At 44.1% G+C, this 13,626-nt stretch overlaps 1 protein-coding gene across 3 annotated transcripts in view; it reads right to left on the bottom strand.

The window, feature by feature from the left end:
• Window positions 1–13,626, bottom strand: part of USP9X (ubiquitin specific peptidase 9 X-linked) — a 164,342-nt gene that overhangs the window by 80,751 nt on the left and 69,965 nt on the right. For all 3 annotated transcript variants that reach the window (XM_061627466.1, XM_061627464.1, XM_061627467.1), the window contains one exon: window positions 12,908–13,250. In XM_061627466.1, the coding sequence (XP_061483450.1) occupies window positions 12,908–13,250 (343 nt within the window). The remainder of the gene's footprint in view (window positions 1–12,907; window positions 13,251–13,626) is intronic.

Below are 13,626 nucleotides of genomic sequence, written 5' to 3'. Positions count from 1 at the left end.
GGTTAGACCTCAACTCGAGTACTGCATCCAGTTCTGGACACCGCACCTTAAGAAGGATGTAGACAAACTGGAACAGGTTCAGAGGAGGGCAACAAGGATGATCAGGGGCTGGAAACAAAGTCCTATGAGGAGAGACTGAAAGAACTGGGCATGTTTAGCCTTGAGAAGAGAAGACTGAGAGGAGATATAATAATAATAAAAAAAATTATTTGTTAGTCGCTTATCTGTCCGAGCTAACGGACACTCTAGGCGACATACAACAATATAAATACAATATACAATCAAAAAGCCACAATTATCAATTAATCTAAAACCATCCTTCAATTAATACATCATAAAAACTAATCCACCCCAGAAATCCTATAGGCCTGCCTGAATAGCCAGGTCTTTAAGGCCTCAGGGAGGAGGCATGTCGAAGGTCAAAAGGAAGTGAATTCCAAAGGGTGGGGGCCACAATCGAAAATGCCCTCTCTCTGGTCCGCACCAGCCTAGCTGTTTTGACTGGTGGGACCGAGAGAAGGCCTTGTGAGGCTGATCTTGTGTGGCGGCATAATTGGTGATACTGGAGGCGTTCCTTCAGATAAACTAGGCCGAAACCGTATAGGGTTTTAAAGGTTAACACCAACACCTTGAATTGGGCCCGGAAAACAACTGGTAACTGGTAACTCTTCAAGTACTTGAAAGGCTGCCACACAGAAGAGGGCCAGGATCTTTTCTCGATCGTCCCAGAGTGCAGGACATGGAATAATGGGCTCAATTTGCAGAAAGCAAGATTTCGACTGAATCGGTACGACAATGGAACCAATTATCTTAGGAAGTGGAGGGCCCTCCAACACTGAAGCATACAAGAGGCAGCTGGACAGCCACCTGTTGAGTATGCTTTAATCTAGATTCCTGCATTGAGCAGGGGGTTGGACTTGACAGCCTTATAGGCCCCTTCCAACTCTACGATTCTATGATTGTGCCACCCCCCAGCTGCCCATGGTGTGACAATTACCCTGGATTGGAGAAAGCAGCAGCAGCAGCAGCAGCAGCAGGCAGACAGGCAGATGGAGTTGATAGCAGGGACCAACCTCAGACAGGAAATGATGTTGTGCCTATCCTGAATTACCAGTGCACGGTATCCAATAGTCATAGTAGGAGAATTGGTTGAAACTGGAAATTAGCAGTCCATTCTACTGATGCCACTTGGGCCTCCGGTGACAAAGCTAGAATGTGGAATACCTCCATATTATGCACCTGGTCTTTTCCTACCCAATTCAACCCACAATAATTACCAACCCACAGTACCTTCTGCCTTGTTGGGATTCAGCTTCTGGCCAGCTCATTAATGCATTTAAGCAATGATCCAGGATTTGCACGGCCTCAACTGATTCAGACGACAGAAAGAAATTGAGCTGAGTGTTCTCTGCTAGGTGATATTGCACCCCAACCCTCCCTGATGGCCATCCCAACACTTTCATACAGATGTTTGAAACCATGGACAAGATGGAACCCTGAGGGTTCCCACACCATAACTGCTAGGGAGCTGAACAGCAGCTCCCCCTCACTTCCACTGTCTAGAAACTGAGTGGAACCACCATATCACTATGCTTCCAATTCCCAGCCTCTCCAGGAGGGTCTCAAAGTCAATGGCATAAAAAGTCAGTGAGAAATCAAGGAGAATGAATAGGGTCATACTCTCGCTGCCCAAATCCCAACATAGGTCATCAATCACTGCTAAAACTGGGACTGAAACAGACTGAAACAGGTCTAGATACAGCAATCTGTTTCTTCCAAGTACATCTGAAGCTGGAGGACCACCATGTGCTTGAGATTGGGTGATGGCAAGAATGCGTCAAGAACGTCTGTTTGCTAAGGCTTGCTAATAAAGATGGTTCTGTGGCAGGGAACTGTGGGGGAAACATCCTGCCTGCATTAGAGCCTCTAGCAGGCCGTGAGACTGACAGCTAAATCCAATTAATCAGGTGGTTAATGAGAATGCCTGCTTATCAAACTGAGATTGGTACTGCAAATGCACAGGCTTGGGAAGGGTGGAGAAACCGCACAACCATTAGGAACAAAAGCTCTGGAAGATTTCATCATCAGAAAGCCCTCTGATTGACTAATTAATTCCTGGGTGTTGCCAGGCTGTCTCCCAATAAAAGTAGAGCTAAGGTTTTGGGTCTTTGTTCCCCAATGTTCTTTGGTATTACCTGATGTTGGGGTTCCATCTTTCTATTGCTATCCAGGCCATACATCTCTGTGGGAGATGTGGAACGATGAAGTTATTCTGCCTGTCTTCCTACTATGTGTGAGTATAGAATAGGCTAGGTAGATCTGTTATTTTTGCAGCCCACCACTAACTAGGGAGTGGCCCCAATAGCCTGACACCCAAGAAAACCACCTTTCAGGTGAGACCAATGGTTCATTTTTCCCTGGGTGGCAGGCCGTCAGGTGGGATTACCTGGGCTGCCTAAGACCGTAAAACCAGTTATTGTAAAACCCTCCTCCCAAATGAGGCATCAGCCAAAGCATACTGATTTATCTTATAATGCTTAATAAAGGTGTTACAAGTAGCTCAGTCAGCTGCTCTACAAATGTCTGGAAAAGAAGCATTCATGGCAAAGGCTGCCATGGCTGCAGCTGACCTAGTCAAGTATGTCATGATGTTCTGAGCCACAGGGAGTTTGAGAGACTTATAGGCCTGAGAGGTACAGGCCTTCAGCCAACAAACCAAAGTAGTCAACAAAACTTTCTTCCCTGAACTCCATGGGTGAAAGAAGATAAATGAGGAATCAGTCAGACGAATGTCCTGGGGTGTAAGCAATATAGATCTTGAGGGATCTACAGAGTTCAAACAAATGCCAAGCTTTTACTAACAGATGAACTAGATTAGGACAGAACTATGGTAAAATGATGTCCTGGTTACAGTGGAAACTAGAATTCACCTTTGGGCAGAACGACAGGTCAGCACATAAAAAAATGGAGTCCTTGTGAAAGATGCACAAGTGACAAGCTGTGGATAACACCCCTAACTCCAAAAATTGTCATGCCAAGGTGATGGCAATGAAAAAAAGAACAAAAGAACAAATCTTCAAAGTAACAGAACAGAGGGGTTCAAAAGGTGGTCTTTGTAGAGATTGTAACACTTTTTGTAGATTCCCAGAAGAAAAATGATGGTTTATTGGCAAGAAACATGATGTCCACCTCCCCTTAAGACATCAGGAGAAAAGCCATCTCCTGAATCACTAAGATCTACTCCAATGACAGAGGAACTAAGGACTCTTGGTGTCCAGCATTGCCCCCAATTCTGCAACTGTTGCACTGATATGAGGTGGCTCTTTCCAAGTTGATCAAAAAGCCATGGTCCCCCAGGAATGCAAGAGCGATTCGAACCTTGACAGAGGCTTGGACAAAACTATCCACCTGCACCAACAGATAATCTAGGTACCGGCAGATATAGAAACCCTGAAGATGCAAATCAACTACCAGGGATAACCATTATCTTTGTAAACAGAGCCTAGGGCATGGTACTGTCAATGAGTCAAGCTGTATGCAAATCTCAAAAACCGTCTGTGGCTAGGGAGAGCAGGCACATGCAGGTAGGCCTCCTTCAGACTGACTGAGGCTAAGCAGTGCCCCTTCTGTAGCCCCTCTGTGATTGATGCCAAGGACTCCATCTTGAACTTCTGATATTTTACAAACTTGTTCAGAAACTCAAGGTCCATGATGGAGTATCATGAAGAAGATGGAGTAAACTCCTGAGTAATATTCTTTGGGATTCACTGGTTCTATTGCAGTGATGTTCAGTAGATGTTGAATGGCCTCCGCCATTACAGCCCTCTTTCCCAGAGTGCTGAACAGAGAAGATGGAAAAAACCTTGGAAGATGTTGGAATGCTATGGAGTAGCCATGAATTACAGAGCCTATTACCCAGGAGCCTTTGTAACAAGGCAACAGGCATGTGAGAAATGGAGCAGCCTCCCCCTACCGGAATGGTGCCAGTATTGGTGATGCTGATGGCCATGTCTCCTGTTCAGGCTGATCTCCCTGCAGGCTGGTTCTGAGGATGTCCCTGAAATCTTTGCTTATGGGAAGAACAGAAGTCACGGCCCCTACCAATAGGCCAGCTCCCTCGAAAAGACTGTAAACAGCAAACCTGAGTTCTTTCTCTCATCTCTCTTTACAATGGCCACTTACACTTATCACTAGAATCCACGAACACATCCTTGAGAGCGTCATCCCCAAACAATTTAGTTCCTGTATAAGAAGCAGTAGGAAGGTTGGTCCTGGCTATGTTGTCTACATCCCAGTGGTGGAGCCAAAGGGTCCAACGAGCCACCACTCCAGCTCACATAGAATGGGCAGCAAACTGTGTGGCATCAAAGGTAGCATCTGCTATGAAGGCTGCTATCCTACGAAGCTTGGGCAATGACTTCCTCAATCTATCTGGATCCCGGTGTTGATCATACAGCACACCATCTAGCCAGAACATGGACACTCTTCTGAATACAGAGGTGGCACAGGCAGCCCTGTTAGAATAAGCAGTCACATTGTGACCCTTCCTCAGAGTGAAATCCAATTGCCATTCAATGGCATCCTTAAATTGTACATGCCCTTCCTTAGGGAGAAAAAATTTGGAAACCAAACTGGAAATAGGGGCATCCACTCCAAGGACCTTCAACAAAGCCATGGATCTAGTAAGTAATCTAGCAAGAAATATTTGTTGGCCAGGGTGGATACATGATGAGCATGTAACATATGATCCTACTCTTCCTTAGCCATTTTATTCAGCAGCCCAGGAACCAGAACAGAATGAACCAAGGATTTTGGTTCCTTTAAGATCACAGCACCTTTGAAGGTATGGGAGTAGATTCAGGTGAAGCTTCTGCTACGCCTATGACACCAACAATCTTTCACAATAAAGTGAATGGTCTGAAAAAGTCAGTGAGAAGAGTCCTCCACCAACTCAGAATCTACTCTTCATCATTGCACTCAGGAATGATGAAAAGATCCGAAGGATCCACTTCTTCTAGACAATCCTGATATAGGACCCTACCCCTAGGAACATCAAAGGGGAAAGGTGATGGAGCATCCACCTCCTCAGAAGGATGTTGAGGACAAGATCTGAGAGCAGTTTTTGCCACAGCCTTTGCATCTGTAGTACGCTGGCACTGAGTTAGGACAGGAGCCGGACCTCTCAACTCCAAAGCTAGGGACCCCAACAGTGCTTTCTCCATTTGAAGAGGATGTTACGAGTTAAATGGAAATCCTGTGGCTGTGTACCCACTAACAAGATTATGTAGAAGCAGAGGATGAAACAGGCTAGGTAGGAATGGAGTATGTGGTCACGACCCTGTTAGGGACAGATAAGGACTACATGGAAAGCAGAGAAGTTTTTAGAACTTATTCAATAGAAATGATAGGTCCCAAGGAAGGCTGGTCTCAGAAACCTCCAAACTCCTTGTTCAAACTGGCTAATGAAGACTGAAAAAGGGCCATCACCTTTTCTCTCCCCTGGATATCTTCTTCAGATAACAACTCTTCCTCCAACATGACATAGAATGGGATTGTGACACCACAAAGTCACTGCGTGCCTGCCTGGCAGCAGTCTGAGACTCCGCATAATGAGAAACAGCCTCCTTTGATTTGGAGGAGGCATGCTTACACACTTTGTGCTTGGGTGCCTTGTGATGACTGTCTTTTCCAGATACCTGGGGAGAGGTAAGCATAGCAGCTATGGCAGCTGGAGGGGAAGCAGACTGTGGTGAAATTTGCTGAAGCGAGACATGCTCTACTGCCATGCAGGGCTGGTCAGTGCTGTCCAGGGAACCCACTGAAGACTCCATCCTTAATATTGTTACACAACACACACAGGCAGATGGTGGGTGCAGTGAATAAACAGAGTCAGATGCACATATATAAGGGGTGCAGTGCAGTGCAGATTTGCAGCAGCTGCCAAGTTACAGCAGGAGAGCCAGGCAACAACAAACATTCACTTTTCCTCTCCCACAATATGCGGATTAGCCTGCAGTATTCACTTGCCTCTACCAGTTGTCTGAGATAAGTAGGGGGGAAAGAGAGAAATAGAGAGAAGTGACAGTAAACAAGCAGTAAGAAAAAGTGGGGGGAGGAATTTTCAAGGGGGATGCATCCAGGGACAAAAAGTAGGAACAAGCAAAGATAATGGTAGCCACTAAAAAAGACGGCAGAAAATGGTGGGCTGGAACTGAGAAACAATGGGAATCTGGCAGTGAAGGAAGGGAATCCAAGCCATGAGCAATGGGGAGCAGACAGAAAGCAGGGACACCGATGACGGAAGCCCCACAATGTTGGCAGCAAAGCTGCAGCTGCTAGCTCAAGGAAGCTCTGAGAAACTGGCGAGGAAGTCATGGCCAGAAACTTGCTAGTCAATTCACTCACTGAGGGAGAAAAAACCCACTTACCAGAGCCCAAGACCCCCCCCCCCAAAAAACAGGACATAATCGGAGAAGGATCGGGAGGGGAAGCAGGCAAGGCAGCAGCAGGGATGGAGGGGAGAAACAAAAAAGATGAAAAAAACAAAGTGGGTGGAGTGGGGTTTTTTTTAAAAAAAAAGGTAACAGAAAATGAGAACAGAAAAGGAAGATGAAGAAAGGGAAGATACACTCACAGAGCAGGAAAGGATTAACTAAGGATGTAGAAATATAAGAGACCCACCTTGGATGAAGGCAGAAATGGGTGCAGTAAGGACTGGAAGGGGCAGCATAATCCTAGATTCTAATGCATTCCTGCCTTCAGACACTAGGTGGCGGTAAAGCCCACCCAATGACTTGCCACAAAGGAAAATTTTTAGAGTGCCACCAAGTATCTGTGTTTTCATATACAAAAATTGAAAAATAGTTTACCATTCAAGCTACAATCATGTGACCAGTTTTAGCAAGATTTAACCCATGTAACTGGGTCCAGAATAGTAAAAGTAAAAAAAAAAAAAAAGCAGGGGTCCACAAATTTTGGCTGATAGCTGGCCAATATTTGTGACCAGCTCTGAGCCTGCTCCTCCTAAATATGGTGGTTGAGGGAAAGGTATCTCATTACTGACATCATCCCTGGACCTCAGTGTATGCAATATGAGAGAGACCATCCTTGCTGCTCAGTACGAAAAAGGATATTGTAGGACTAGAAAGGGGCCACAAAAACTATAAAGGAGTTGGAGCAACTCCATTATTAGGAATGGGGCTTTTAGAAAAAAGACAAGTAAGGGGGGCTTGACAGGGTTGCATAATTTTATGCATGGTTTGGGGAAATGGATACAGAAAAGTTTTTCTCCTTCTCTCACAATACTAAACTATGGAATTCACTCCCATGACAGGCAGTGATGGCCACCAGGATGGCTTTATAAAAGATTAAGACAAATTCATGAAGGATAAGCCTATCAATGCCTACTAACCCTGATGGCTATATTTTACCTCCACTGTTAAGAGTATTCTGAATAGCAGTTGCTGGAAACTGCAGAAGGGGAGTGTTCTGTTATGCTCAGGTCCTGCTTGCAGGCTTCCCACAGGCATCTGGCTGGCCCCTGTGAGAACGGGATGCTGGACTAGATGGGCCACTGGCCTGATCCAGCAGAATCCTCTTATGTTATGTAGAACCGCTATCCAATAAAGCTGAATGCTGGAAAATTCAAGACAGACTAAAGGAAGTCTGTTGCCTTTTCAGCACCTACTGAATACTTTCCTCTTTCTTTTAAGTAGAAACCTTACTTCAGTCTGCATCTGTGTTGAAATTATTTTTAAGATGCTTTTAAAAGATTTTTTAAAAAGATGTTTTGTAGATGTTTTTATAGTGTTTTCTTGGTTTGCTGTCCTGGGCTCCTTCTAGGAGAAAAGGCGGGATATACATTTAATATACAAATAAAATAAAAATAAATAAGTACTCACTCACACAGCACATAGTTAAAACTATGGAATTTGTTCAAGATGTAGTGGAAAGAAGGCTGGATCCGACAGTTCTAAAACTGTATCATTTAAATAAAGATTAAAGAGGAATGGGGCCAGTAGACTTCCCTGCTTCACCCCCTTATTTGCGACAATAGGGTCTGTAGAGAGCCAGATAATCCCACCCTAACTCGGGCATTGGTGTTCGTGTGCAGTTCTCTTATCAGGGCCATGAGTCGTCTGTCTAAGTTGATTTTTGTTAATTTGGCCCACATTAAACTCCTATCTATCGAACTAAAAGCCGTGGCAAGATCGACGAAGGCTACAAATACGTGTTTAATAGGGCCGGCTATGCAATGTCTGGCTAAGTAGTGAAGGGTCATGCAATGGTCAACGGGGCTATTACCTTTCCTAAAGCCGACTTGTTCTGGGGAAATTATTTTGTTAGCCGATTCCCAATCTTCTAACTTGTTCAGAAGGTATTTAGAGGATAGTTTAGATCCTATGTCCAAAGGACTAATTGGGCGATAGTTTTTGGGGTCGCTTTTGTCTCCATTTTTGTATATAGGGATGACTATACTCTGCTTCCAACCCTCTGGTATTATACCCGTACTATTAATCTGGTTGAATAACTAGGCCAAGAGGGGAGCCCACCAGTCTGGAAAGTTTTTATAAATCTCTGGTGGTAACATATCCTCACCTGGCGCTTTGCCCGGGCTTAAAGCTGTTATAAGAGTTTTGATCTGGGAGGGGGTCACAAGTGGCCACTGAGGCATATTTAAATTATCAAACAGGGGAGGGGGGAGCTCATTATCCTCAGATGGAGATGTATAGAGCTTACTGAAATGATAGTGCCAAGTCGTTGTTGATATTTGACCAAAATTTAATGGTCTGGACACTCCCATCCCAAGCGCAACAAGGTCCCAAAACTGTCTCTCACGCCGTTCTGACACAGCCAGGCTTAGTCGTTGTCATTGTGTTTTGGCAAACGCGGCCTTCTTTTAATAAAAGCTTATATTGCGATCTCAGAGTGACTAAGTGTGAGTGCGAGTGGTTCCGCAGGTTTCTAAGGGCCTGTGATGTTCCCGCTTATATTGTAAATATGGTAAGTGCTGTTTATATAGAAGACATATGGTAAGTGGAGTGAAAGAGGAGGGGGGAGTACATGAGTAGTAGAATGCTGGATGATTGGCTGAGCGTTTGAATGGCTGGGAATATAAATGGAAGAATGACAGTTGAGTTTGGGTGGTGTTGGAGGTTAAGGTTGAGGTGGTGTTTAGAAGGTGTTTGGAAGTGGTGAATTGAGGAGGTGGATGGTGGTCGGTGTTGTTGTTGAGAGTGAGTCGGAGTTCTGAGGCAATTAGTAAGAAGTCAAGTACCTAACAGAATATAGATGAAACCATACGCTTGTAAAACATTCCTTCAGTAATCTTGTTATTTCTAATATTAAATAAATGCTTTCTTGGTTAAACATAAGCCTGATTCCTTCAGCTGGGAACACATACCAGGGGGAATAGCAAAGTAACCAAGGCTGAACAGTTGTATCGAATGGTGGCAGCGGCGGATCGGAGGAAAGTGTATCCAGTCCCACAGAGAAACCCAGGGCTGTATCCTTCAGAGACAAGAGGCTGCGGGGGGGGGTGGTTGTGAATTGCCTATACCCATACACACAAGGTATCGAGATAGCCTGGCAGAGACTAAGGCACAGTCTATTGGCTAAAAGGGATACAGAGTGTGGGGTAGTAAGGCCTAGCAGGGGGATTTGTTGAAATCTGTGCTAGAGCTGTAAAGGGTAAGAAGAAAACCTGACGTTCCTGTCTGCTGGCAGCCACAAGTGAGTGCTTCACTGGTGGTGCTGGGGAAGGACGTCACAGGGCCTGCCAAGAATAATTCATCATCTGGCTCCTGGTTATCCTACATTCTTGGTCAAACCATTTGTTGCCTGGGTGGCGGTTAGCCATGCATTGTTTTTTCTGTACTAACAGGGGTTTTAGTTGACTTACGATAGTTTGATATGTTGTTAGAGCATCCGTTTCGGAGTTCATAATACCCTGTCGAAGGGCTTGAAAAGGGTTACTGGCTAGGCGTTGGGAGATGACAGAACACAGGTCAGTAGACCAACGTATTCTCCGTTCCGCCATTTGTGTCCCCTCTAATGGCAGCAAAGGTTGGTGTGAGCAAGAATATGGAAGGCTCACAGTCATCTGTAATGGAAAGTGGTCACTTCCTACTCTGTTGTCTACGTCAAACCTGAGAACATCTGTAAACAGGGTGTTAGATACAAACATATAGTCAATAGTACTGGCCCCCCTATTGGTCAGATAAGTAAATGAACCTTTAGACTTGTCTATTTCTGAACCATGAAGGTTTTCTAGAAGATGCAGTTGCAAGAGCTCTGCCAATTTCTTCCCCTGGTTGTTAAAGATTTTATCTTGTGAAACCCTGTTAATCTGGGGAGCTTGCGAGTTAGGCCCATCATTTAGTGTCGCCTCTGCGTTTGATTTTAGATCCCCTAGCCTAGAGTTGAAATCTCCACATAGCAGCAGTTTTGTATTAGGGAACTGATTCTCGATTTGACACAAGTAATCTGATAATTGATCCCATATACTATTTATGCCCAAGCATTTAAGCAATAGGAAGAGGGAAGTATACGTTAATGCAAACAAAGGATCCTATGGGATTACCCCTGATCCTCAGGATCTGTACATATTGTGTAGAAATACTGGTCAGCTGCTGGACTTCTACTGGTAGATCTGCAGAGATAAACGTGGTAAGGCCGCCACTGCCTCGGCCTTTTAAGTTGCGTTTTACAGCCGGTATTGATAATGCGCGAAAGCCCTGTAAGACTGGTAAATTAGATTTGACCGCCCATGTTTCTTGTAAGCATAGGATTTGAAATTTTTGGAGGTAAGAGACAAAGTCCGTATCGTGTTGCTTATTCTCCCAACCCATTACATTCCAAGATAAGATCGGCAGAAGTCAAAATGAAGAAATTAAATCAAGGTCCTTGGCTATCATAAATTTAAAATTCTCCAAATGGTACTGGACATATAAACATGATGCTCTTACAGCAACATATTTGGCTCAACCTACATCAGTAAAACTCAGGCAGGCCTTTACGGCATTATGTTTCCAAACCATGCTGCATGCAGTAATGGACGGCCACTATTCCCAAACACCTTGGCACCAGCGCTTTTGTATATGTGGTGCATTGGAGGTGGAAGATCTGCCCCATTACTTATTGGCCTGCCCACTGTACTCCCATCCACGAGCCAAGTACCTAAAAGACCTGCTGGCTCATCCACACTTAGTGCAGGACCATCACAAAATATATCACCTTATGTCCCATGCGGACTCTTCTATAACATATAGGGCTTCGCTGTTTGCCTTGGCCGCTCAAAAGATCCACGCAAAGCTCAAGTTAGAGACTGTAAATAATTGATGGGTGAAGTTAAGGGGTGAACATTTACCGTTATAAATTGAGTCCTGAAGAAAAGCATTACTCTCAGGACATTTTATTCTATGGTTTTATGGTAGAATGAATATTAACACTCTAGTAATGGGACGTGGGTTTTAACAGAGATAACTTGGTATCAGATTTTAAGTGTCAAAAATTTTACTGTAAAACTTGTTCTGGTTATGCGATGGCCTATGGCTAAGCAATAAAGTCGATACTACTACAAAATGTAGTGATGGCCACCAACTTGGATGGCTTTAAAAGGGGGTTACACAAATTCATTAAGGATAAGGCTATCAATGAGTACCAGCCATGATGACTGTGTACTACATCCAGTATTGGGGCTGATATGGTCCTGAATACCAGTTGCTGGAAAGCCTTAGTAGGGAGAGCTCTGTTGTGCTTGTGTTCTGCTGGCAGACTTATAGTTGGATAGCCACTGTGAAAAAAGGATGCTAGACTACGTGAGTGTTTAGTCTGATCCAGCAGGGCTATTCCTATGTTCTCAATGCCCATTACCCAGTTTGCACCAAAACAGGCAGATGCCAGCAGTGACCAAAGATCTCATTGCTGCTGGCAACCACATTTATGGATATCCACTCTTATCTGTTTAGCCTGCTGCCAGGGGTGGGGAATGTACAACAGAATGTGTAAGGTAACCATTATGTTTTGGACCCCCAAAATATGTCAACTATTAGCCTAAGCCAACTGGAACTGCTGATAAAACAAAGGAAGCTGCCTCATTAGGTAGGTAGCTACTTAGGTCTTTTAAAACCCAAAGCTAGAACACGTACCTGGAATGTATATAGCCATCAAGGGCAGTTGCTAAGGCCTGGTGTAAAATGCTTTGGACTAGGGACTGCTGCCCCTGCTTGCTTCGCTTGCCAACCCCACATACTGTCACCAAAGCTCCCCTGCACTCCTACGGGGCACAAAGCCCTCCCCCCCATCAGTTAAAGTAGTCCTTCCCCCCATGTGTTGCCAAAGCTTCACCTGTGAGTTGCTGAAGCTCCCCCTTTTGTAAGCATAACACAGACAAAAATATAGAGGAAAAAAGAGGAAGAGGACTGTCACATTTTGTACTATCTGACTTTTCAAAAGACTTCAAAGAGAATTCTAGAGTATTAAAAGTAATTCAACGTTAGGATTACAAATATGACAGACAGTAGTCACTTTCTTACAGAGCTAGTGAAAAGAGTATCAAGCCACAGCTGAACCTGACACTCCACATAAATAATGATGGGTTCAGGAGGCAATTTGTAGGTGTAATAGCATGAACAAAACAGACTTTAGCAACAGCACCACCGCCACATATTCAACATCAAAAGAGTACTGTCCTTTTTCAGCCAGGCATATACTGATTTTGCATTTTGGACAAAACATAGCATTCAAAATAGGCAATGCATAGTTAAAATACACAGTGAAGCTTCATTGCAAAGAGCTGCGGACCTCATATGTACTTACAATTGTGGAATTTGTATTTTATTGGCCTAGCATAAAAACCACCTTTTTTGTCAATATATAAAGCACTTCTTGGATAGTTCACACTTACCCTCCAAAGATAATCTAATCCTATTAACTCCAAGTCATCCATCATATAGGCTCGTCTCTTTGCGACTAGCTTTCCTTCTCGACAGTTCACAGCTTTGAAGAAACGTTCAAAACATTTCATTCCATTTTCTGTTAAGAGTGAAGGGTCCAACTGAAGTACATTGTTTTCAAAGAAGTCTTTATTAATGTCAGGATCTAAATCCGGTTCATCTCCCATGAGTTTAGAATACCATTTAAAACAGGCTTCACGATCACACAGGTAGACTGCATTTTCAGCTAAACACTTCCATATTTGTTTTGCCTGAGGAGCACAGAGCCATAGTTGACCATCCTTAAGTAAAAATCTAGCATGAAACAGAGAGAAAAGTCATTAAAATTAGCAATGTCTCTCTCTAATTCTGTGAACAGAACTAGTACTGAAAACTCAGTAGGTGCTGTTTTCAGTTGTTCCCCAGTGTAGCCAAACATTTTGAAATCTCCCTCAGCACAATCACAGAAAGGAGAATAATTTACCTGGATTACATAATATCCATACTGCGAACTTGATATTTCACTTGACTACTCTGTACTCACACACCAGTCAAATATTGGTATCATAACCAATGTCCTGGACGGGGTTACACTCCCCCTAAAGAAACAGGTTTCTAGTCTGGGAGTCGTTTTAGACTCTTCCCTCTCACTTGAGGCTCATGTAGCCTCGGTGGCACGGAATGCGTTCTA

Source organism: Rhineura floridana, chromosome 5 (genome assembly GCF_030035675.1).
Source record: "Rhineura floridana isolate rRhiFlo1 chromosome 5, rRhiFlo1.hap2, whole genome shotgun sequence".
Lineage (NCBI taxonomy): Eukaryota > Metazoa > Chordata > Lepidosauria > Squamata > Rhineuridae > Rhineura > Rhineura floridana.
Note: the sequence above shows the minus strand (reverse complement) of the source record. Positions and strands in the feature narration are given on the sequence as shown.